General features: G+C 42.8%; 1 protein-coding gene across 1 annotated transcript in view; it reads right to left on the minus strand.

Moving 5' to 3' along the window:
* Positions 1–27,466, minus strand: part of ADCY5 (adenylate cyclase 5) — a 262,353-nt gene that overhangs the window by 78,942 nt on the left and 155,945 nt on the right. Inside the window, 2 exon segments of the mRNA XM_020985965.2 lie at positions 3,548–3,669; positions 10,065–10,214. Of these exon segments, the coding sequence (XP_020841624.1) occupies positions 3,548–3,669; positions 10,065–10,214 (272 nt within the window).

A 27,466-nucleotide genomic window follows, 5' to 3' on the forward strand; every position in this document is an offset into this window, starting at 1 on the left:
TGTTGTCGTCAGTCGGTATGAAAACTGACACAGATCAAGAAAGAGAACAGGGGAGAAGTATTGGAATTATAGGGAATTGATATTTGAGAGCCAATTACAGATCAAACAGCCCAGCTTTACAGATGAGGGAACTGGAGGCCAGGGAGGTGGAGTGAATTGTTTGAGGTTACACAGCAACTTAGCATTAGAGATGAGACTAGAGCTCTTTTTCTGAACTTTTATATCCCACCCATTAGGACTCCTTGGATTTACTGGCAGGCCACCAACCCTGCCCAAAAGGCATGACCCTTCCTCTAGATACGGACACTGAAGCCTCCTAGGTTGTCAAAGACTGTCCATGCTATCAGGAATACTGTGTGGCCCTATCTGATCAGGGTCCTTTAAGACCTAAACAGTTCTTACCTGGAAGGTAAAAGGATAAAAGGCTCAATATCCTTGTCAATGCATCAACTCCAGTAGAGTTCTCCTGGGTCCTCTTGCAGGCTTCCTAATACCTTGCTGACACCATGTTACCTAACCTCATATGTTCCCTAGTCCTATCCTGATATCTTAAGCTGTACTGACCTAGTTGCCCGTAACTATAGATGACCCTCACCTTCTGGACACAGAGTCTTATACAACCCTGTTTCATTGCAGTGACCCAAGCTAACCCATGTTTCAATAATCATGAAGCAGCAGGACTCTTCCTAGTTCTGTATCATCATTACCATGACCTGGGTTGAGGTCTTCATCTTGTCTGTGTCTCTAAAGTGTCCTATAAATACACTCTATTCATCCTGGGGCTTGGTGTCCATCCAAGAGAGCACATTGGGAGCTTCCACCTGAGGATAGTTCTAGCTCGATGAGAAGTGTCCTATCTGGGGACCTGAGTCCACAGGGTACAATCTACTTCTCCCCTGACCCTGGTAGCCCAGCTGCACCTTCCAGAGGGCAATGGGACATTGGCTTAGGCACAGCCAATGTTGTTTTGACAGAGGAGGGGAAGGAGTAGGGGAAGGAAGCACAGGACATGTAGACATCAGAGAAGAAAGGAACTTGGGGACTCAACAAACAGACCAACTCAACACATGTGGGCACCTGTAGCAGATACTGAGGATTCAAAGATGAAAAACAAACCCTCTTTACCGTGAAGGAATTAACATTCAATAGGAAATAGCAATGGTTTGAGTGTCTCATGATTGGGATCTTTTGGGAATGACCCCACCTCCCCAGACAAACCCAGCATCAGTGTCAGAAACAGATCAGCTCCTCCTACAACAGGCTCTCCCCCCCATCCAGAGAGGAGAGGGATCCCCGCATGCATTCAGCTGTCCAGCCTCTGTTCGACTTTTGCTGATTACATGTCGTTAAGACACCCAACGTGTTTCTTCCAGGCATCGTTGAGCCCTTCCCAGGGAATTACCCATTATGCATTAGTTTTAATTGCAGGGTATTAGACATATTGGAGGACTAGGCCCCCAAAGCTTGGCCTCTGGTTCATCCTCTCTCATTTCTGTCTTTTTTCACCCTTGAATCAATCCAAACAACACCTCTCCCCAGGACCTGCTTCCCCCTTCCTTTGATCTGTCTCTCTCATACTTAACATCATCAACTCATTTCTCCTGTGGTCAAATACTTAGTGGGGGAGAGAGAACAGCAGGTCACCATCCTCCCTATAACAACCCTGCAGAGCTTTGATGGAGGTTATTATTAAGTCACTCCCCAGCCTCCTTTTCTTCAGGTTGAAGAATCCAGGTTCCTTTGATGCATGCACGCATGCGCGGCACACATACGAACCCACCCACACACAGAGGCTGGAAGACAAACTCTTTTTCCCCTTCCAAGCCCCGATCTGGGGGATGCTGGGGGTTGCCCTGGTGACTCCCCAGGTCCTTCCCAAAGGCCTCATCCATGAAAGGAGCCCTTTATTCTTCTATGTGAATAATATCTGTCTAGGAGGTAAGCTATTTTAACACTCATCTAATGACAAGGAGCTTTTGAGCACAATTCTTTAGCCATGTGAGAGGGAGACAAGTGGGGAAATTGATACTCCATCTGTATTAGTAAAAGGTTCAGGTCCAGTAGAGAAGCTAAGTGTTTCTTAGCTGAAGCTGTGAAAAGGGGTCTCAGAAATTCCCCTTCCCCCAAAACTGAAAATCTGTAAGAAGGATATGAATCTGTGACTCCTCCAATCTCATCCCGATGGGGCTCAGCCGCTAGCCCATGCCTACATTCCTCCAATCACTGGGCCTCCCTTAGGGAAAAGACTGGTTAAGGCCACTCAAGTTTAATCAGACTTTTTACTTACAGACCCAGAGCTTTGATTCTATGAACTGTAAACTGTACAAATGCAAAGGGATAGCTGGTTCAGTGGTTTGCCCTGGATCAAGCAGACAGTATATGTCATTGGTAGGACTTGAACTTTGATCTTCCTGCCTCTATATCAGCACGATTTGGTATCTCTTGGGCCTGAAACACTTAGAAATTGGGTGGGAGCTCTCTCTCAGCAGAAATAATCAATAAATTAGTTTGTGATCAAATAAAATCCCAATCGATCTAATTAACGTTGACCATGTGAACAAATGAATAGATAGCTCTTCTTTCCTTTTTTTCAAAGTGTTCTTCTACCCCCTCAGCTTTAATCCCTTGGATTCCTTGCCCATGGAGAAAAAAGCTCTCTAGCGTGAGAGCCGATCTGAGTGTTCCCTCTTTACTGAAGGATTCTCAGCCTCACCAGGAAACTATCCCTGATAGGCTCTCCCAGTCCCAGCATTCCACCCAGCACAGAACCACAGAACTCATATGAACACCGTATGCCCTAGTAATTTGCCTCCATTTTCGTCTCTGCTGCCTGGGACTGTGGTCTGGATTCTGGGCCTGCTGTCAGCCCTTTCAGACGGGGGATCCTTTTGGTGAGCTTCCAGTCTCTCCCATGGTGCTGGAAGTGCCCCCAACAACTGGGCCAGATCTCAGCCCTTTTCCTCTGTATCTTCCCATCCACCAAGAACCATCACGAGACACAAAACTAATTAGATACCAATGGCTCCCCAGGTCATCAGACCAAAAGGAGAGGGAGGGACTAAGACGATGAATCTAAAAGCTGTGAAGGGTTTCTTCTTTTAATCAAAATGTTTGAACTGGTCGCTTCTGTGTAACGGATGGGTTTGGGGGTTGTTGCTTCATTGATCGCTATTGGTCAGCTGGGTGGCCTGGTGGATCGAGTGCTAGGGTTGGAATCAGGAAATCCTGAGATTGAATCGCACCTCAGAAATGTATTATTTGTGCTACCCTGGACATGTCACTTAAATTCTTTTTTAAGCCTCAGTTTCCTCATCTGTGAAACAAAGATGATAATAATAACACTACCTTTACAAGGTTGTTATGAGGCTCAAATGAGATAATGTGCAAAGTGCTTTGTACACCTTAAAGCATTATATAAATGCTAGTTATTATCAGTCAGTCCTGCAGAGTTCATCACCAACCTGCCTTTCAGGAGTACCATCTCCCTGCTGCCCTCAATTCCCACCCCTTCAACTTCCCAACTCCCCTCCCCCAGCCTTTCCCCTACCTCACATTGTCATGTTTCTGGATGTAAATCTTGTGGAACATCATATCTTCTTGCTTGGCATTGATGTCCGCTTTCATCTCCATGGCAACGTGACGGGGAAGGACAGACAGCAGGAGACGCTCCTGGGGAGAGAAGCAGACACAGCCATCACTGCTCCTACCTCCTGCCTCACAGCCTGTTTTCCTCCCTGGGACTTCTCCTCTCGGACACAAGCTAGGCCTCCCTTAACGTGTTCCCATCAAAAATCTCATAGTAAACATGAAAACAGGACCGGCTCTCTAGTGTCACACTGCAAGTAGCTCCCACCAGGGGGAGCATGGGAGCCAGAGAGCAGCCCTGAGAACTAGGAAGTATATTTTTGTTTTGTTTTGTTTTTTTAAAAAACAACTGGAATTTCACTGATATGGGAAACTCCTAGCTAGGAGACTTTTTCCACCAGCGAGGAGCAGCACCTGCTTCTCCATTTAGTAAGTGCTTAATAAATGTTTGTTGACTTGAGGGAGCCCAGAGTTCTGGGATCCTGAGATGACTCGGTAAGGGTCAGATAAACAGTATGTCTGAGTTAGGATTTGAACTTAGGTCTTCCTGACTCAGAGACTGGCTCTCTGTTATTCACTCTATGCCACACTGACTCTCAGGAGCACAATTTTGATGGAGAAGCAAGACTTGCTTCTATCATCTTCCCTTTCTGCTGATTCTTTGAATCATTCCATCACAGAGTCCAATCAACATTGCCAACAGATTGGGGTGAGGGGGGGGTCAGTCAGGCTCTACCCCAATAAGATTCTATGTCTGTTTGTGTGTGTCCCCAGTGCCTCCTCCTTCCCCCCATCCCAACCAATTTTCCTCTATGTGTCTGTTTTTGCCCCTAGTTAATTATCCCTATTCCATGATAAATGGTATCTGGTTACTCCTGGTTTCCCTTTCTCCCTGTCTCTAACTTTGTCTCCATTGTGACTCTAACTACAAAACCTGTTGATTCCTATTCTCCAAATCCATCAAGCCAGGCATAAACTTCTCAGTCCTGCTGCCTCCAAACAAGCTTTCCCAACCATCTGACCCTCCAGGTCTGCCTCTTCCAAACTCCTTCTCTTGTTACCTACTAGGAATCCTCCTTTTTTCCATAAGATTATAGATATAAATCTGAGAGAAATGATCATTAAATAACCAATTATTAATATTGGGGAAATCCAGGATTTTTTTCCCTTCCTCATTTGGAGATTAGGTCAAAGCTTATTTCTCTGAAGGGTAGGGCAGGACGATGAGATGAAATCTTGGAGCTGTTGCCCTACCCAACCAGAGAACCTGACAAAGAATTTAATCTAAGGTGAATTCTTGGCCTACAGTGTTCCTCTCCAGTCTTGGATGGGGGTAGATCTTTTGTCTAGAATGCCCAAGGCTGGGGGTGGTCTGGAAGTAAATAATCAAAGTCACATTCCCAGCCTCCCCATTAGAATAGATCCACCTCTCATTACAATATTTATTCTTTTTATTAATTGTTAGCCAACCAGATTTGATTGCCACCCTCAGAAAAAACCACTGTTCCAAGGGCATATACATATTGAGCGGGTTCCATGAGGGGTCTCTGGCATTGGAGAGTGCCACTGACCCCTTTTATTAATTATCTGCTAGCATGATTAATAAAATTATTAATTACCCAGAAACTATGTCTCTCAAACTTTTAATATTTCATAAAGCTAAAGGAGACCTTAGAAGCTATCCCAGTCCAATCCCCTCATATTTTATAGGTGAGGAAACTGAGCCCAAAGAATTGAATTACCCAAGGTTACCCTGGTGGTAATAGGGTGGGATTTGAAGTCAAGACCTCTGGCTTCAGAGTCAGTGTGCTTTCCCACAGAGTCATTTCTACTGAAGTCTCACCTTTTCTCTTAGCCACCCCTCCCAAACTAAAATCCTGGTCTCTCCTGGTTATCACATCCATGGCCAATGGAAACCATACCTTTTCCCACTCTACTGATTGAATGGGAGATAAGGGAAGGTTCAGCTTTCTTCTCAAATCCGAGTGCACCTCTTCCTGCTTCTCATCATTTGAAGTACATGCCACCTGTCTATCCTATCCCCTTCAAGTCACTGTTTCTGTCACCTGCCCATCACCTTACATCTGAAACCCTTTTCTGACATTCCTCTCCCATCTACCCTGAACATCACTGCTGAGCTAATCTTCCTAATGGGTCTTTTTATCATGCCATGCCTTGTCTCAAAGACCCTGAAAACTCCCTCTTACCTACCCTATGAAATGAAAATCCCTGCCCTAGGAATATACTTCTCTACCCTGGCTTATGTCTGTCCCTCCCAGCCACCCATTCAAAACCTTTCCATCCTCCTGCATGAAATCTCCCCAGCTTGCTCCAGTCTTCACTGATAACAATAGTTTACAAAGAAAACATGTAGAGTTGTAACGACAGATGATTACACATGCGATGAAATGCCAAAGCTGTGTTTCTAATTTTCATTTCATTATTAGCAAACTCCCTCACGTGGCCTTGTCGCTTTCCCTTCTGCCCACCCCTCTCCGCACCACCCTCTTGGTGAGCTCTTCGCCAAGGTTACAGTGTCATTGTGACCTGAAGGGTTGGGGAGGGTGGTTTCGAGGCAACTTGAATCCAGGAGGTGAATGGGGTAAGGAGGAGGAAGATAGGGGGGTGGGATCCTCACAACTCAGTGAGATAAGTACTACAATTATTCTTCCCATCGTGCAAATAAGATAAATTACTTGCCCAAGCTCACACAGCTAATAAATGGCAAAACGCTTGAGCTTGAACTCCAAATTCAAGGCTCTTCACTGCATGACCTGCCTCTTTGGAGCTAAGCTAATTACCTTGCTTGGTAAGTGCTCCCTGTGTGCCTACCAACCAACTAGTTTCTAAGCTCCTTGAGTGATGGGGCCCTGTCACCCACTGGGGCCTAATGAAATTCTAAGCACACAGTAAACACTCTTTAAATACTTGGCTGATCTATGAAAGAGCTAGGCAATAATTTGAAGGCAATAAGAGGACTGGAATTGAAAATCAGGAGACCTGGGTTCTAGTCCAGTACTAATTAGCTTGTATGAACAAGGATAAATCACTTCCCCCCTCCTGGCCTTGGTTTCCCCATCTGCAAAAGAGAAGATTGAGCTAGATGATCTCTAAGGTCCTTTTTACCTCTAACAGCGTATGTATGACTAAGATCATATAAGTACAATCGGTCAACAAGGATTTAGTAAGCATTTACTGTGTGCTGCCATTATGCTAAAAACTTGTTGTCCAGTCATTTCAGTCATGTCCAACTCTGTGACCCCATCTGGAGTTTTCTTGGTAAAGATACTGGAGTGGTTTGTCATTTCCTTCTCCAACTCATTTTACTAACTAGGAAACTGAGGCAAACAGGGTTCAGTGACTTGCCCAGGATCACACAGCTAGTGTCTGAAGCCAAATTAAACTCAGGAAGATGAATCTTCCCAACCCATGGCCCAGCGTTCTCTCCACCTCACCACCTAGCTGCCCCTCTGCTGAACACGACAAAGACAAAAATGCAACAATCCCAGCCCTCGGACCTTTCATTCTATCCAGGCAGAGAACATGGAAGTTTATACATTTCGACAAATGTACCCAAGGTATGTTAGGGAGGGAGAGTGTTAGCATTTGGGGGAAGTGAGAAAGGATTGCAGAAATCAGTATGGGACATGGGCAGGCCTGGGCCTGCTTCTGGGGCCAAGTGCTAGTGCAGTTCTCAGCCCCCTCCCACACCAGTGCGCCCTAAGGACTCCCACCTCTATTTCAGTTGTTTCCCCTAAACTGGGCCAAGAGAAAAGCTCCAAATGAGCATCTATTGCCTTGTACTTACTGTAGTCCCCAAATGGATACTAAACACGTGATCAAAGAGGGCAGGGGCAGCTAGGTGGCGCAGTGGATAGAGCACTGACCCTGGAGTCAGGAGGATCTGAGTTCAAATCTGACCTCAGACACTTGACACTGGCTGTGTGACCCTGGGCAAGTCACTTAACCCCAATTGCCTCACCAAAAAATTAAAAATAAATAAAACAAACAAACAAGCCAAAGAGGGCCTAGGCATTCCTGGAAAAAGCAGAGGAAAATAAATGTCTTTGTCCAAAAAGTAGAACCTCTTCGTCTCTGTTCCTTGAGGTCCTATCTCTCCCTTAGGCAACATGTGGCATAGTGGCCCTAACCAAGAAACCATTGTGGATGGGTGTGCTGTCTTCACAGTCATAGGCCAGAGGAATAAAACTGTAATGGAATTAGGGAAATGCTAATAGAGGCTAATGTCTGCTCAGGCTCAAACAATGGACTGAAAGATCTAATACCCTGAAAGACTGATCTGTCCTTGTGGAGTCAAGGATAAACTCGCTTTTAGGGGCTGCGAAAGGGATCTCAGTTTTCTTTCAGCACACAGTCTGACCCTCTCCTTTGCCTTTTTTTCCATTCCATTTTGAATCATACCTCCTTGTGTACACAGAAGGGTATTGCCTCCATTCACCCGAAAGCTCTTCTTTGAGTGAAGGAGACGATATTGTTTTTGCTGTTTATATTCTCTGATCTAACACAGAGCCATACATATAGTAGATGCTTAACAAAAGTTTGTCACCTTGAATTGAGAAAGAAGAGAGACACCAGGGAAGAGACCCAAATGGGCTGATCCAAACGGGATGTTCAGTGTGTGACTAGAGCTGCCTATTTGATGCATAGCACACAAACAGCAGACCTGGGGTCCAAGAAGACCTGGGTTTAAATTTTACCTCTGACACATACTGGCTGTGTGGCCGTAGGTCCTCAAGGCTCTAAGAAACTCTCTTAACATTATCGGTTGCAGAGAAGGTGCTGACTTGCTTTGATAGAGTTTCTTTCCTCTTCTGGAAGTTTACGAATGAAATCGCAGGTCCTTCCCTATCCTCTCTCCTTATCCCTATTAAAACTATTACTGTTGTTGTTCAGTCCTGTCTGACTCTTTGGGACCCCAATAGGGGTTTTCTCTGCAAAGACACTGGAGTGGTTTGCCATTTTCTTCTCCAGATGAGGAAACAGAGGCAAACAAGGTGAAGTGACTTGGCCAGGGTCACACAGCTCGTAAGGGTCTGAGGCTGCATTTGAACTCAGGAAGGTCAATCTTCCTGACTCCAGGCCCCATGCCCTATCTGATGCGCCACCTAGCTACCCTTTCTATTAAAACTACAAATGCATAATTTCCAATATGAGTAAGAGGAGGGAGTTTCTTACCCATCTTATGTGAGCTAAGCAAGAACCTGATACTACAATGTGCCGAGAGTAGAGGCAAGGCCATCGTCCTCTGGGGGAATTTCAAGCTACATCCACATTCTGTGTGACACCCTGCATGTCTTCCCCAGCCCTCTCACTGCAGGTGAAGACTGTTCTTTCTCTGATAGCCCCCCCTCTTTGCTCCAGATCTCCCAGCATTTTGTTCCAGGTTTTGTATACAAGATGAATAACTGAGAAGGACTGATTATTCCTGACCCTCACTCCAACCCCACCCTTTCATCCATTCCTGATAATGAAGAGCACAGGATTCTAAGACTAACCCCCTCACCCCACCTCCTACCACTCCCACCCATTTGTACACCAGCTGCCCAGGGCAGGGATGGGCAGTGGTATACGGAGCAGAGGTATTTTTGGTACTCACATTTCTGCTTCCAAAGGCCTATTTGATTTATTTACAAAAGGGAGGGGAGAAGTCAGGCAGGGAGGTGGCGGGGGTGGGGGGGCAGGGAAGGAAGGTCAGTGGGTTGAGTTCTCTCTCCAGGGTACCTAAAGAAAAAGATTCCCACAGAGTCAGGAATGCCAGTCCCTTTCCATGGTAAACATTCCCATGTCAGCTGGGCCCCAAACCCATGACCAGGGAAAATGAAGCAAAAGGCTTTGTGTTCAAGGTGAAAAGAAATATGGGAGAGGTGGGCAGGGAGGCTCCCATATACCCAGCTAGCAGGGCTTCTCCTCCCTGCCCTGACAGCAGAGCCTAGACTAACTCACTCTCCCATCCCACCCAAGCAGAATGGAGGCCAAAGGAGGGAAAGGGGAGGGGGCAGCTTGAATCATCAGCATCACCATCACCTGGAGTGGTGGTTGGTCATTGTATTGATTAGGGTTCCTAAGGCTTTCAAAGTTGTTTGTCTTTACAATATTGTTGTTATTATCTAAATCATTCTCTTGGTTCTGGCTCACCTAGGTCTCCATCACTTCGCATAATGACTCCAGAAGTCTGAGGATGAAGAATGCTACCTATCTCCTGCAGAGAAGGTGATGGACCCAGGGAACAGAATGAACACATTCAGATTTAGACACAGACAATGTGGGAATTTGTTTTCTTGGCTATGCATGTTTGTTACAAGAGTTTTTCTTTTTCCTTTTTCCAGTAAGGGGGGAGGGTAAGGTGGGAGGAAGAGAAAATATATGCTTGTTCTTTGAAAAAAAAAGAAAAGAAAATAGATTTTTTTTTCTTAAGAAGAAAGGAGTAGGGGAAGGGATTCGTCTTCAGACCATCTCACCTGCTGCTGGTTTTCCCTCTGTGAGTGCAGCCGAGCCTGGATACATTCCCTCGTCTCCTGGAAGGCTTGTCTTTGGGAGACCTCCGCTGGGTAATGGGTACATACTCCCACAATGTTGGTACAGGAGAAGATGAGGACATTGGAGACAAGCTGCAATATTGGGAGTAGAAATAAACACAGGTTAGTGTTCACTGGGGCCTGCATTTGGTCCACGTAGCCTCAAAAAAATAAGGGTCATGTAACCTCATATACAGATTGTGCCCAGGTTTTTCAGCCATAACGTTCTTTAGCCCATGTTCAAAGTCCTGCCCTCCAGGACTCCCAGGGTGCTCTGAATCAGGATTCTGTGGGATCCCCAGTCAGGGATCAGAGATGCCAAATACAGCCTGTCTCTTCTTGATTTTCTTCCCTGACTTCATCTGGGTCCGGGTTTTGCTTGTCTTTCCTAAGTTCCAGAGCTGGTCTAATGTTAATAGTCCATAAAGACACAGGGATAATTAAATAAAAACTACCAAACACATACATAAAACAGATTAAATATTTACCTTGGCTACAAATCAAACTTTGAATTCATTAGTGGGGCAGCAAAAAGGACATGTAGGGTATGTGGTTGAGGTGGGTGAAAAGAGATGACACAATTAAAGGATTCTGAATGTGTGACCATGCCCCAGTGATTTCAGTTGGACATTGGTGTCAGTTGCTCTATCAATAGATGTTCATCAGGTTCCTGCTATTTAGGGAAGCAGTGTCATTCGAGTCAGGAGACCTGGACTCAAAGTCAGCTTTGGACACTGAACTACCTGTGTGACCTTAAACAAGTCACTTGATCTTGGCTTCCTCACCTATCAAGTGACAAACTTGGTGTGAATTGTTCCATGGCCCCTTTCTGTACATCTCTGTATACATCCTTTAGTCAACAAGTATTCATTAAATTGCTGCTGTGGAGGGGCAGCTAGGTGATCCAGTGGATAGAATGTCCGGTAGGAAGACTCATCTTCCTGAGCTCAAATCTGGCCTCAGACACTTACTGGCTATGTGAACCTGGACAAGTCACTTCACCCTGTTTGCCTCAGTTTCCTTATCTGTAAAATGGGCTGGAGAAAGAAATGGCAAATCACTCCAGCATCTTTGCCAAGAAAACCTCAATGGGGTTATAGAGGGTCAGACACAACTGAAAAACGATTGAACAACAACCGAACAGCAACAGTTGGGTAATACAGTCTCTCGCTCCCACCATAACTGTCTCCAGGGATTCTTAATGTGATGGATTTCAGATCTCTGGGAAGGACTTGGATGGGAAAAAAAATTCCACCTTTATTTTCACTAACCTTTGGTTTCCTTTGTAATTTATGTTATGCCTTCAAAAACCTTATTTTGAGAAGGGGTCACTAGGCTTCACCAATTTGCACAAGAGGTCCATGACATAAAAAAGTTAAGAATTTTTATGGTAGGAAGCGTATCTCCACTTAATCTTGACCAAGGAAAAATTCTGCCCCCCCCATTCAGAAGAGGTTATGTTTGTGATTTGTCAAAAGAAATTTTTGATAAGAAACTAAATGAGGAAAAAGACCTATCAACACAAAGGCATAGAAAGAAACAAATCTGCAGATTTTGGGTTCCAATATGAACAGCTAAAATCCCAAGATCTGCTTGGTTGCTGGGGCTCATGAGGCACTCTGTCTCAAGTATACTTCTCCCACCTGACCCTGTCTAGGTTAGATGCTAAGCAAAGAGACCAAAACTTCTACTTAGGGAAAATTTGAGTTGCCACTCCTAGGTTTGATGGCACCCTCAATCCCTCACCCAACCTGCTCCCAATCTAATGGAATCCTCAATTTCCACCCCAAATCTTGTTTTGTTTTCTCTTTAGGTGTTATTGACCACCAAGGTCTTTCTCACTGGAACTGAGCTGAGTCAAACTTCTGATCTGCAGCTTTCCAGGCCGATTCTGGTCCTTCTCTGATCCCTGACAGTGAGAACTGTACAGAAGTGGAATGGGCCGTCTTCCAAGGTGGAGGCTTCCTCCTTCTGGAGGTTTTCCAACAGAGGCTAGATCACCACCTTTCAGGCAGTTTTCAGGTTATACAGAAGATTCCTTTTGTGGGCTGTATGGTTGTGAAGATCTCTTCCAACTCTTAAAATCTGTGAAACTGTTGTCTCTCGTCCATCTGAATGACGCAGGTACTTCTCTATGTGCTCCCTCAAAATTTTCCCCCGTGCTTTTAGGCAATCCCACACTGTCTTTGTAAATGTGTTCTTTATCACTCTTCTAGAAGTCTACAATTCCAGGCTTCTCGCATCCTGCTTACTCTCCTGGCTCATTTGATTTGCTCGAACCACACTCATGAGGCTGTTAAGATCAGGTTTTTTACTTATGGCTCTAAGACAGTATTTCAATTCTTGAGTTTTCCTATTTTGAGGCGCATCTTCCTTTTTGGACCCACCCACTGAGTTTCATTTTCCTGCCTAAGGAACGCCTGCATCTTTCTACTCATTTTAAGAACAAAGATGAATGAAGAGTCAGACCTCAGTGTATGATCAAGCTCAGATTATCAGACTGATTACTTCCAAGTTTCACAGGAAAGGTAGAATGTAAACTGAGATTTGGGGGTGGGGTGGGGAGGTGGACAGGCAGACAGAGGTGAAGAAGGTATTCTAATCCAAGGAAAAATACATAGAGGTAAATCATTGTATAGAAATGTATGATTTGAGGTGAAGGGCTTAAGTGGAGATACTTAGATACACATTTGGAAAAGCAAATTGTGACTAGTTTTGAATAATAGGCTAAGAATTGCGGACTTCATCTTAGAGACAGTAAGTAGTGAACAACTTAAGATTTTTTTTTGCTTTTTTTTTTTGTGGTGAGGCAATCGGGGTTAAGTGACTTGCCCAGGGTCACACATCTAGCAAGTGTCAAGTGTTTGGTCTGAGGCCAGATTTGAACTCAAGTCCCCCTGACTCTAAGGCTAGAGCTCTATCCACTGTGCCACTTAGCTGCCCCTAACAACTTCAGATTTCTGAGCAGCTCAATGAAAGCAGCATTTTAGGGAGATGAATCTGTCAAAACTTAGAAGAAGGGATTGAGCAGGCACAGACTGAAGGCAGGAAGACCAGTTAGGAAGGTACTGACATAGTCCAAGCATGAGATAAGAATTATGGTAGTAGCAGAGGGATTAGAGAGGATTAGACATTACCAAGGAGAAGAAAAAGAAAGAATGATTCCATAAGAATTGGCGATTAAAGTGACCCAAACCAAGAAATGAAAGAGTTTCAAGAAAGGGGATTGGAACAACATTCTCTTTCAGTAGACTGTCAAAGAGGTTCATAGATTCAAAGACTTGGAGTTATCCTTGATTCTGCCCTCTCCTCATGGCCTACTGATTACTAAGACTTAGTGGTCCCACCTCTGCAACATCTGCCACCCTTTCTCCACTCACAGTCTCAGCCTGAGGTCAGCCCTTTATCTCTTCTTTCCTGGACTAATCCCACCTCCTATTAGCTGTCAACCTCCAAGTGGAGGTCTCATCTGTAAAAGGAGAGAAGAGATAAGCTTGATGGCTTCTAAGATTCCTTCTAGTTCTAAATGTATAATCATATGATCGCATAATCCATCTTCCATACAACTATCCTAAAACAGATCTGACCATGTCACTCTCCTATTCAAACATCTTTATCCTGATATCTCTCTCACAAATCTTTCCAGTATTATTTCATTTTACTCACCTTTATGCAAAATCCCTCATAGGCAAATTGGCCTTCTGTCTTTTCCAAACATATTCCATCCCATTGCCCACCTCCATAATTTTATATAGGTAAGCCCCCCATGTCTGGAATGAACTATCTTTTCACCTTTGTTTTATAGAATCCCTTTGAAGGACAGCTCAGGCACCATCTCTTCCAGGAAGCTTTTCCTGATCTTCAACACCTAGTTGTTACTGCTCTCTCCCCTTTGAAATTACTTAGTGTAGATAGAAACTATTTGGGAGTGTATCTACCAAGATACAGCTAAGAACTTTATGAATTCAACCATAAAACACTCTTTGCAAAAAGAGACATAAATAATTGGAAAAAAATTCATTGCTTGTGGATAGGTTGAGCCAAAATAATAACAATGACAATACTATCTAAATTAATTGGCTTAACCATACCAAACTACCAGGAAATTATCTTATAGAGCTAAAAAAAAATTATAAAACTCACTTGGAGAAACAAAAGGTCAAGAAATCTCAAGGGTAATAATGAAAAAAAAATGGGAAGGGGGGGTGTCAATCAGTGCCAGAGCTTAAATTTTACTACAAAACAATAATTATTTTAAAAGATTTTGTTCTCTTTGGGTCTAGGCCTTTGGGTATAGTTACAAAAAAGGTGGTCAATTAGTGGGAAAGAATAGGTATACAATGTATGGAAGCAAGTAAACATAGTAGCATAGTTTGATAAACCCCCAAAACTCCAGTTATTGGCAAAAACTGCTGGGAAAAACTGGAAGGCAATTTGGTAGAAATTGGGAAAAGAACATTTCATAACATATACCAAAATAAACTGCAAACAGACACAAGACTTAAACACAAAAGGTGATATCATAAGCAAATTAAAGGAACAAGGAGTAAATTACCTTTTAGCTATATGAATTGGGAAAGAGTTCATGACTAAATATGCAACAGAAAAGAATCAAAGAAAACAAAGTGGCCAATTTTGACCACATAAAATTGAAAAGTAAGTTCTTGTACAAACCATTCTAATGCAATTAAAATTACAAGCGAAACAGGCAACAGAAAAAAAAAGTCTTTTCATTAAATTTCTCTGATAAAGGTCTCATCCCAGATATATAAGTAATTGATTCAGATTTATAAGACCGAGTCTTTCCTCCAACAAATACATAGTAATTACATAGTAGAAGGATGCAAACAGGTAGTTTGCAAAGGAAGAAATCTAAGTGGCCAGTAATCATATAAGAATGTCCGAAACCACAAGTAATTAGAGAAATGCAAATAAAAACAACTCTGAGATTTCACCTCCCATACATAAGATTGGCAAAAATGACAAGTAGGGAAAATGACAAATGTTGAAGGGGCTATGGGAAAATAGGCACACTAATGCATTGCTGTTGGAACTATGAATTTATCTAGTCATTTTGTAAAGCAATTTGGAACTATGTCCCCCAAATTCTAAATTGCACATACTCTTTGACTCAATTATATAATTACTAGTTCCATACCCAAAGAGAACAAAGAGAGTGGAAAAGGACGTATAGACACAAAAATATTTAGAGTAGTTCTTTTCATAATAACCTAAAATGGGAAGCAAAGAGGGTACCCACCTATCGGGCAATGGTTAAACAAATCGTGGTATATGCATGCAATAGGATATTATTGTGTCATAAGAAATGACAAATGGACAGTTTTAGAAGAAACTAGAAAAACCTTTATGAACTGATACAGAGTGGAATGAGTAGAACTAGGAGAACAATTTCCACAATGAGAGCAACATTATAGAAATCAACAATTTTCAAAGACTTTAGAACTCTGATTAATGTAATTATAAAACATGAGTCCAGAGGGCTAAAGATGACTCATACCACCTACCTCCTGCCAGAGAGGTGGTAGATTCAAGATGCAGGATGAGACATACGTTGTTGGACATGGTCAATGTGGGATGTTGCTTTGCTGGGCTATGTGAATCTGATATTTTTTTCCCTAATGGTTCAACGTGGAGGGGTGGGGCTGAGGGAGGGAAAGATAACAATTGCCTGAAAAATAAATAAAGATAAATAAGAACAGCTGAAGAAATAAATAAATGGTTTTGGAAAGCTGCTTTGTATAACTCTGTATATACTTCATATTCATTTAACTGTGTACAAGCAGCACCCTCCCCCCAGAATGTAATATGTTATTGTTCAGTCATTTCAATCATATCTGATGTGTCATGACCCCATTTGGGTTTTTTTTTTTTGGCAAAGATACTAGAGTGGTTTGCCATTTCCTTCTCCTGCCCATTTTACAGATGAGGAAACTGAGGCAAACAAGGTGAAGTGAGTTGCCTAGGGTCACACAGCTAGTAAGTGTTTTGAGGTCAAATTTGAACTCAGATCTTCCTGACTCCAGACCTGGTGTTCTATCCACTACATAATATGTACATATTACAAACATACATACCTATTCACGCATATGTATATATGCACATACATACTCATATGTATTTTATATATAGATATGCATGTTTGTAACATGTATGTGGAATGTGACAGAATGTCTTTGAGGGCAGAAATTGTTTCGCTATTTGTAATTGTTTTCTTTTTGTAATCTCGTTGCCTTGCATACAATAAGTATTTAATAAATGTTGAGAGTTGAAGTTAAAGTTAAAGGGGGATGAGGAGTGAAAAAAGGCAACGGGATTTGGCAATTAAATTACTGGTGACCTACAAGAGTTTGATTTCAAGAGAGCTAGAGTGGTTGGGGATAGAAACTTCATTGTAAAAGTTTAAGGAGAAAATATGTGGGGAAAGAATAAAAGCAATGAGAGTAACATGCTTATCTAAGGAACTAGACAGTGAAATTCAATTCAATTAGGCATTTGAAGTGGCTGAAATGGGCAAGGAAGGCACTGTGAGAGGAAGAACAGAAATAGAGCCTACAAGCAGTAGGTAGAGCAATGACATCAGGTAGGGGCTTTTAGAGGAAAGACGAGAGAATTCTGGTAGACAGAGGCTAAGGAGCTGAGGGAGAGGGGAGAGACCAAATGTGTTGGGGAGAACGAAGGTGAGTGAATGAGCAAGATCCAGGAAATGATGGCGAGAGAGCACATGAGTGAAATAGTAAACCCTGGAAAGGTGTAAGGATCACAGATTGGGGACCAGAAGGAATCTGGACCAAACTACCTAAGAATTACTGAATAGAACTAGAAAAATGGTAATAGAATTCACCTGGAGGAACGAAAATTCAAGAATCTCAACAGAAAGAATCAAAAAGATTCTGAAGAAAGGGGAATGAGACGACAAAGCAGGAGTCACCATAATGACTTGGTCCTGGTGAAAACAACACCAGAAAAGTTATCAGTGGAACACAGTAGGTATGCAAGTGTCAGAAGTGATCGAAAATAGCTGCAGAGTGTTTGATGAACACAACGATTCCAATGACTCCAGCAAGTTCCTACTTGACAAAAACTGCTGAGAAAACTAGAAAGTAGTCTGGCAGAAATTTGTTTTAGACCAATTTATCCAGCCAAATCGACTGGAGTGGGGAGAGAATTAAGAATCAATTAGAAGAATCCTACAGTGATCTAGGTAAGAAGTGATGAGGACATGAAATAGGATGGTGTTGGGGTAAGTAGAGAGAAGGGGACACATAGAAAAGATACTATGGTGACAGAAACTATAAACCAGTAACTGCAATTGAGGATACCAAGATAGTGAACTTGTGAGCCTAAAAAGAAATTTTGTTATTCAGTCATTTCAGTCATATCTGACTTGTTGTGACCCCATTTGGGGTTTTTTCAGCAAAGATGCTGGAGTAGTTTGCCATTTCCTTCTCCTGCCCATTTTACAGATGAGGAAACTGAGGCAAACAGGGTGAAGTGACTTGGCCGGGGTCACACAGCTAGTAAGGGTTTTGAGGCCAGATTTGAACTCAGGTCTTCCTGACTCCAGGCCCAGCATTCTATCTACTGCTCCACCTAGCTGTGCATGTGTATAATACATATACCATATACCTATCCCACTAACGTCTCGTTCCAAATCCTTACTGTGATGTGGAGGTGACTCTCCATTCTGCTAGATTATACCATGGGGTTGCAAGGCGATCAGTTGTTTTGGTCAAAACAACTCATGATATCATTTGCTAAGGAGTGGAGGACCTTCAGTCTCCAATGGCAGAGGAAAGGCCTCTACCAATGAAATCATGGAGCTGGTGAAGCTCTAAAGTGTGTGTATACCCACATATATACAGCTAGAGATAAATGTGGACAATGAAGGGGAGGAGCAAATCTCTCTGTTCTGTATCAAGGGAGGGAGGGAGGGGGGAGCAGCAAGGTGGGGTGGGGAAGAAATATGAAATACAGTAGACACTGGTTATCATCTCAACAGCCCAGAAGACATGCAAGCTTTTCAAATTCAGCTCCTATTGATAACCCTCCAACATACCCTACTCTCCCTTATTTGAATACTGACACAGATTTGCATATATTTATGCATAGATTGATTATGCATCATATAGAACATAGTAAATGCTATTGACTGACTGGCATAGCATGGACTAACATACATATGCATAAAATTGAGAGCAAGAACTCATTTAGAATTAAGGGAGAGAACCAAACAAGATCTGAGGCGTCTTAGCTAGGCTCCAGAATCTAAATTATAGCTAGGGAATGGTAGAGCTGAAAGGACCCCAGCAATCACAGAGTCCAACCTCTCATTTTCCAGATGAAGGCAATGAAGCCTAGAGGAGCTAAGTGACTTGTCTGAGGTCACACAGCTGGTCAGTGACAGGACCCAGGCGAGCACCCAAGTCACCTGACTTCAGGCCTGTACTCTCACCAGCTGCCTCCTCCAATTAATCAGTATTTATACATCAGTCGTGGAGGGCAGGGATGAGCAATATTTGTGATTTTGTGATTCTTGGCGGGAGTAGAGGGGAAGAAGAGAGAGGGGTTGAATATTTACAAAGGACTACTTATAAGGTTTGATCCCCTCTGCCTCCAGATCGCAGAAACCCAACATTTCTGAAACTGAATCTGCTAGCTCCTCTCAGGCTGTGCGTTTATTTGGGTTGTTGGTGTGAAGTTAAGCTCGTCTGTTTGTTCTGAGTGTCTCCTACAGCAAGGAGGTGAAAAGAAATCTAGCAGCAAGCCTGAGAGAAACAGAATCATTTCTGCCTCTCCTGTTTCCTATATCCAAGGTTTCTTGGTGTTGAAAATCAATGGGAAACAAACTGTTCTGAGAGGAAGAAGTGTGGTCAAAAGACCCAGTTAGAGATCCCAAGAGATACTACAGAGTTTAATCTTTGCAATGATTTCCATGCTATCAGTTGTGTCTGACTCTTTGGGACCCCATTTGGGGTTTCCTTGGCAAAGATACTGGGTGGTTTGCCATTTTCTTCTCCAGTTCATTTTACATATGAGGAAACTGAGGCAAACAGTGACTTGCCCAGGGTCACACAGCTAGGTTGTGTCTGAGCCGGATTTGAACTCAGAAACATGAGTCTTCCTAACTTCAGGCCCAGTGCTTTTATCCACTTCTCCTGAAGACTTCCATGCTACATGGTCTTTTTTTGCATAACAAAATCTCCTTCCCTATCACACACACACACACACACACACACCCCATTCCTTCCAGCAACACCAAGCACTTTCCTGCCAGACCCAAGAGGCAGAGGAAAGGTCATCTTATACTGTGGCAATTACTCCTCTGGACTTCCTCCTTTCTAGCAAGATTTGCTATAGACACTGCTTTTTTCCCCTCTCTCCAGGGATTGAAGTGGTCACGGCCTGTGGTTCCTACCTCCCAAATTCCCCATTACAGAGCTAGCCCTGGCCTGTTGTGCTAGCCTCAGTTTAGCCTAGGGGACAGGATGGTTCCCCTAAAACAAGATTCCAGATCCATTGGCTTCCAGATGTTCTTTTACCTCCAGTTGGCAGACCATTCAGATTCCCCTGTCAAAGAGGAATGACTGACCTCTCAGTGTACAGAGAAAGAGGGAAGGGTGGCATGGTGGAGAGAGCTTTGGACTTAGAGGGTCTGGGTTCAAATCCTATTTCTATTGTTTTATTACCTATGCGACTTTAGGCAAGGGACTTAACCTCTCAGCCTTATTGTTTATTTCATCTATAAAATATAGAGGTTTAGACAGGATGGTCTTCAAGGTTTTCTCCAGCTCTAAAGCCCATAATCCTATATAGAGTCCCTGGGCTAAGCGGTTGGGGAAATACACAGAAGGACTACTCATGGTCTTCATACTCAGCACCCCCTCTAAAGAGGGATGCTTGGTCTCTGTTCTTGGGGTACTTACAGTGTGGTGGGAAGTCATGATCACTGCCACTGGAAAAGCTTCTGGACCAATGCAGAAGTCAGACCACAAACCTATCCCCTGAGTTTTAAGAGCCACCTCTATGCAGCTCCAGTCCAATTCATCCATGTCGATTTCTCAAGCTAATGGCCTGTTCAAACACTAGCTGCTGCCCCAAACAGAATCCATGTGATTTGGGGAGGTGTTTTTGAGGACACTATCAGATTTGGCAACGTTATTCAAGATAGGAGGGCTGAAGAAGAGTCCTGAGAAGGTATAACTCTTAGGATCAGAGACTTAGGGCTGAAATGAGTCTTAAAGACCATCTAGTCTAACTTTCTTGTTTTACATATGAGGAAACTGAGACCTTGAAAGATGAAGTAACTTACCCAAGGTTATCCAGGTAGTAAGTGGAAGAGTCAGGATTTGAACTCAAGTCCTCTGACTCTTGCCAAAAACACCCCAAGTGGGGTCACAAATAATTGACTGAAACAACTGGACAACAATAACAACAACAATTTCTGATTCTAGAGCAAACCTTTTTCCTGAACCAAAGAAATAATTTTTTTTTTGTTCCTGGTCAACAAATATTTATTGGGTGCCTGTTCTGAACTTAGCACGGTACTAGGAACTATAAGAGAAACAGAAGTATATAAACCATGATGATCCCTGCCCTCAAGGAGATTATGATATAGTTAGGAAGGAGAATAGCTCATAAAATGAAAGCCAACAATATAAGACAATTATCTCATCAAGTACTAAATTGTTTATTGTAGTCTTTGAGTATTGCAGGAGATCAGGGGAGAGTAAGATGTGGAGGATTCAAAGAAGGCTTCATGAACAAGGCAAGGTTATAAGCAGAACTTTACAGGAAAAGTAGAATTTGGATAAGTTTCAAATAAAAAAGAGAGGGGACAAGATGAATAAAGGCAAAGAGGGAGGAATGAGTTTGGTGTGTGATTTCCTTAAGCAAAGATCTGACCATATTACTCAGCCACCTTCAGTGGCTCCCCATTCTAGGATAAACTATAAACTCTTCTGTTTAGTTTTAATGCCTTACAGACAGACAGACCCCAGCCTATCTGTCCAGCCTCATTGACCATTGTTGTTATTTGTCCTTTGTTTTTTGAAGAGGACCAGTGACATCATAGGGTGTTGTCTTGACTTGAGTGTCAATTAGATTTAAGTGAGGCAGAGTTGCACAAAGTCGGCAGCTTCACTCTCTTTTCCAGAGTCTTGAAGTCCAGCTGCAGGACAAAAGTCAGGATGACTGGCAATGGCCCGGGATGCAGCGGATGATCTTGGCATCTTCAATGTCTGACCAAGCTGTAAGCACCCTATAGTCCTTCTTCAGTCACTTTTGTGGCCGTGGGAACAAATTGTTCTCATCTGTCCATTCTGCCTGGGGAAGTCTTGCTTGGGGCAGACACCCTCCTAATTCACTGACAGATTGGAGGCCTATCAGTTACCCCAACCTGGGTTAGCCCATTTACCAAGATGGTTTCACAGGTGCACATACTAGAGCTTCTTGGAGCCATTGGTCAGAGTTGGGTGGTAGATGGACACCAAAGGTGGGTGAGTGGCCCTGAAAAAGGCATGGCAAGCCCTCACATCAGAGGTATTAGTCCTCCCTGAACACCTTATATACCCCTTCCTGCATTCTGTGATCTAGCCAAATTGGCCTTCTTTCTGTACTTCATGAAAAAAATCCTCCATTTTCTATTTCTTTCCCTGCTCACTGGACTTGTCCCATGCTTGGAATGCACTCCCTTCGCACTTCCACCCCACAGAATCACTCTTTCGTTAGGACAGCTCAAGTACCCCCTTCTTTCTATATGAAGCCTTTTCTGATTCTCCCTGCCTCCCCCACCTCAATGCTAGTTCCTCCCTCCAAAACCAGCTTGCGTTCAACTACTTAAGTGTATTTGTTCTCTTAATATTAAAAATCTGTGTATATTTACAGATTCACTTTTTGTCCTCCCTATTAGAATGTCAGCTCCTTGGGAGCAGGACTGTTTGATCACTGTCTTTGTATCTCTAGAACCCAGTACAATGCTTGTACACAGTAGCATACAGTCAACTGCTTGTTGACTGGTTGATTAACTGATTGAGTCAAGAGACAAAGAGTAGCCTGAACAGAATGTTCAGTGTGTTGGGGAGTAGACTAGGGTAAGGAAGATGGGTCCAGACAGTGGAAGCTGTCTTAAAAGGCAGGCAGAGGGGGAGGGGAGGCCAAGGTGGAGGAGTGATAGGGAGCAAAACAATGGGCTCCTCTCCACAAACACCTCCACGAAGATCTAGAAAATGCACCAAACAATCCTCATGGGGGTATCCAGGAAAAGTCACATTTGTCCGGCTCAGGTTAGCATAAGGAGACAGGCAGAGAGTTCTGCAGGGGACAGGGTCAGGCCAGGAGCACTCCAGTGCACCCTAGTAAGAGGAGATCCTAGACCCACACCAGGGCACCCCAGACCCATACTGGGCACTACAATAGGGACAGGTGAGAACTGACACTTTTGTATTCTTTTTTAAATTAATTAATTTATGTTTAGTTTTCAATAATTATTTCCATAAACTTTTGAGTTTTAAATTTTCTCCCCCTTCCTCCCTCCCTCCCTCCCCAAGACAGTATGCAATCTGATATGGGCTCTCCATATACATTCCTATTAAACATATTTTCACATTAGTCACGTTGTAAAGAAGAATTAGAACCAATAGGAGGAACCACAAGAAAGAAGAAACAAAACAAAAAGAAGAAAAGAGCAAATAGTATGCTTCGATCTGCATTCCAACTCCATAGTGCTTTCTTTGGATGTGGAGAGCATTTTCCATCATGAGACTTTGGGAGATGTCTTAGATCCTCGCATTGCTGAGAAGAGCTAAGTCTATCAAGTCAGTCATTACACAGCATGGCTGTCACTGTGTACAATGGAGAACTGACACTTGTGTCACCCATTACCCAGGACAATTCACAGATCCAGGGCAGACTGAAAAGGGTACCTGAACAGGAGAGTGGTAGGGAGGCCCTCAGTGGTATACTGAGCAAAAAGGAAGGTCAAGCCTTCAGCAGCTGTGAGTTAGCTCAGACTCTGTAAGATCTCACTGCCAGCATCTAGCCCAGCCTTCAGAGGAATAAACAGGGCAGGAATCCCAGGCCAAAGAGGAGCTTGTAATCCTGACTGTCTGAAGTGATAGAACTTTCCATCTGGATGATAGGAGCAGAGTCCAGCTTGCAGTCTGCTCTTACACAAACCCAAGCCCAGGACAGAAACTTATAGAGCTCAGACTGTGAGAACAGCAATCATACTCTGCTCTGGATCAGACCACTCTGGGAATGCTGAAAGCTTGTAGGTCCCCAGCTTGACCCAGAGATTCTAGAATAATATAACACTCAATACCTCCAAGAACGCAGCAACAGGACCAGCCCATACCTTCCCTCCAGAAATGTGGCAGAGCCCAGCCCTCCCATCAAGTCTGAAGGCAAGAAGGAGGCTGAAAGAATGGTGACCTATTATGGCTACAGAGACACTTAAGACACAAATGCAGAAGAGAATGACTCCAAAACATCTATAAGCAAAACCTCATTAAAAAGTACAGCTGGGGCACAAACTCAATCAGAATTCCTGGAAGAGATGAAGTAAGATTTTAAAAATGCTTAAAATGTTTTTTTATAAATGGAGTGAGAGCACTTGAGGAAAAAAACTGGAAAATATGTGAGAGCTATGGAAGAAAGAATTGGAAAAGTATCAATAGCTTAATAAAGAGGTACAAAACCCTGCCCAAGCAACAAATTCCCTGAAAATTATAATCAACCAAAGAGAAACTAATGATTTTATGAGGCAACAAGAAATATTAAAACAGAGTAAAAAAAGTGAAAAAATAGGAGAAAATATAAAGTATCTCAGAGCAAAAACAACTTACCTGGAAAACAAATCAAAGAGAAAAAAAATTAAGAATCATTGGGTTATCTGAATACCATCACCACCACCCCAAGAGATCCTAGACATTATATTTCAAAAACAATCTTAAAAGAAAATTGTCTAGATTTCTCAGAACCAGAGGTCAAAATGGAAATAGAAAGAACCCACCAATCATCTCCTTAAAGAAATCCCAAGACGAAAATTCCCGGGACATCATAGTCAAAATTCAGAGCTTTCAGATCAAAGAAAAAATATCTCAACTAGCTAGAAAGACCGAATTCAAATATCAAGGAGTCACAATCAGGATCACACATGATTCAGCAGCCACCAATATAAAAGAGCAGAGAGCTTTGGAATATGACATTTAAGAAGGCAAAGGATACGGGATTACAGCCAAGAATAACTTACCTAGTAAAACTGGTACAGCTACAGGGTGGAAAGTGGATTTTTAATGAAATAAAGGACTTCCAAGCATTCCTGACGAAAAGACCAGAGTTACAGAGAAACTTTGAAGTTCAAACATAGGAGTGAAGAGAAACATAACAAAGGTAAACATGAATGAACAGTGATAAAAGACTAAACAAGGATAAATGCTTACATTCCAATATGGGGATATGATACATGTGTCCCCTCTGAACCCCATCATCTTCAGGGCTCTTACAGGGAGTACAATTAGACAAGGCCTTGGAGTGGTTTTGTTACATCTTAAAGATCTTAAGAAATGAAGGGAAACAGAGGGGAAGAGGAAAACACTGGGACAAGGTGGGGAGGAGAAGTAGAAGAGAATGAAATGTTAGGAGAAATTATCTCACATAACCAGGGTGTGAAAGTAGACATCTATGCAAACAAGACAGACTGAATGGAGAAGAGTGGCTGACACTGGAACCTCACTCCCATCTGAACTTGTCAAAAGAATAAAAAATAAACACACATAAATGAGCACAGAAATACACTTTGCTTCGCAGAGAAAAAGGAGGGAAGGGGGGGTGGAGAGGAAATTAGAAGGAGGGGAGATTAAGAGAGGAATTAGTCATAAACAAAACAAATTCTAAGGATGTACAAAAATATTTATAGCTTTTTGAGGTGACAAAGAATGGCAATCTGAGGGGGTGTCCATAAATTGGGGAATGGATGAACAACTTATGGTATAAAAATGTGATGCAGTGCTATTATGCTGAGCTCTCATCAGCTTAATGACTAACCAGGATTCCAGAGGACTACAGATGAAACACACTGCCTAATTCCTGATGGAGAGGTGAAGGTCTCAGAATGCAAAATAAGACCCATTTTTTTTTGGACATGGCCAATGAGGAAATTTGTTTTGATTGACTACATATGTGTATGATATTTCTTGTGTTCTCAATTTTGGGGGCAAGGGGTCCTGTTGCAGGGGGGAGATGAGAAGTGAAACAGATAAAATATTTTTTTTCAAAGAAAGCCAGACAGACAAAGAAGTTTATCCTCAATACAAAATAGGAAGCCATAGACTGTTTCTTAGCAAGGAAGTGACAGCAGTATTTTAGGATGATTGGTCTGACAGCATGGTACAGGGTGCTTTGGAGGGAGATAATTCTGAATTGAGGCAGTAGAGCTAATAGTTGTCCTATTGATCCAAGCACAGTATTAGATTAATGATGACAGTGGGTATGTAGAGGGACAGAAATGAGGATTATTTTATAGTAAAAATTGGCCAAGCTATACAGAGGACCAAGAAGAGGGATGAGTCTCCTTTTTCTGTATCAAACATTAGCAACTAGTATGGAAGGAATGAAGAGTGGGTGGGAGGAAAGACAACTTATTCAATGAAACTAATTATGACCTAGAAAGGAGACATATAAAACTTTTCAAATTCACCTCCCTCTTCATTAAAATGCTTAAATATACTTCATTCTCCATTATCTAACTGTGAAGTGGAGCCAAATCAGGGTGTGGATTATTTGTACCTCTCTTCAGTCCCTTCCCTTTTTCCTTCTACTTCATGGATATTTTCTGCTCATCAGACTTAATCCCAGACCAACAACACAGAGAGGAAAGTTAACTCACCTTAAACCTTAACAGAGGGTGAGTAAGGGGGATCCTTCTTAGGATTATTGATTCAGAGGTGGACAGGGAGCTTAGGGTCTTATTTTACAGATGAAGAAACTGAGGCCCAGAGAGATTAAGCTAGAGAGCCAACTGTCATAGTGAATAGAATGCTGAATCTGGGGTTGGGTTGACCTGAGTTCAAAACCAGCCTCAGACACTTACTAGCTGGCTGACCCTGGATCAATCACAAACTCTGCTTGCCTCAGTTTTCTCATCTTTCAAGTGGGGATGATAATAGCATCTAACTCCCAGGGTTGTTGTGAGGGTCAAATGAGACACTGTAAAGTACTTCACAAACCTTAAACACTATATAAAAATGTTATTATTGTTATCATCATCAAGTGAAACAAGGTCAAATACAGAATGGCAGATGAATGGGTAGACAGTGTTCTGAGTGAAAAAAATTTGGAGTTTTAATGACTGGAAGCTCAAAGTAAGTCAACAGTGCCATTCTATGAATATGATTTAATGCCCTATAAGTAAGGATTCATAGCTGGGAAATGAAACTGACTAGCAAGGTAGAAATAGCCCCCTCTCTCTTCCAAAGCAAAGTGGGCCTCCATCGTCCTCTCCATCCCTCCCTAAAAAAAAAAAAATGGAAGCAGATCAGGTTACCTGTCTATTCTCTATCCCCCCTAAACCTCTACCCCCTATATCTCATGGGAGTAGCAGCCAACTTGCTTCATCTCTCCTCAATCACCTCTTCCCATCTCTCCTTAATCCAAATCTTTCTCTCAGTTTCTATCCTTTCCCGTTAATGGTCCCACCTAAAATAAAGAACTGATGGGCTAAGGGTAATCTGCCCTTTGGATCAGAAACTAGCTCAGTTAGGTGGATCTTTTGAATACAAAGGGGACAGAGGCAGACCCAAGAGCCTAGGCATTCCTGCCTGATCAATTGCCTGATTCAAGCCACTAATTAGTTCTGATAGGGTGAGAATCACCCCTATTCCAAGCTGAGTTCACCAGGCAAGTGACTCAGTGACTCTGGGAAGTGAGACAGCTCTTCCCTACAACTTTAGAGTGAACAAGAGAGACTAACCCATGTAAACTAACAAAATCACTTATAGTTTCACATTTGACGCTGGAAGGGGCCTTATAGATCACATATTTATTTTACTCATGGGAGAAATCAAAGTTCACTGAGTATAAGGAGCCTGCCCAAGGTCGCAGTGACAATAAGTAGCAGAGGTGAGATTCAAACTCAAGCCCTTCTACTCCAAGTCTAATACTTTTAGCACTGCACACACATTTGGGGGGGGGAGGAGAAAAAGACAATCTGGCGTTAAGTGACTTGCCCAGGGTTACACAGCTAGTAAGTGTCGGAGGCTGAATTTGAACTCAGGTCCTCGTGACTCCAGGTCTGGTGCCCTATCCACTGTGCCACCTAGCTGCCCCTT

This window comes from Phascolarctos cinereus, unplaced genomic scaffold (assembly GCF_003287225.1).
Source record: "Phascolarctos cinereus isolate Bilbo 61053 unplaced genomic scaffold, phaCin_HiC Scaffold_726;HRSCAF=1367, whole genome shotgun sequence".
NCBI lineage: Eukaryota > Metazoa > Chordata > Mammalia > Diprotodontia > Phascolarctidae > Phascolarctos > Phascolarctos cinereus.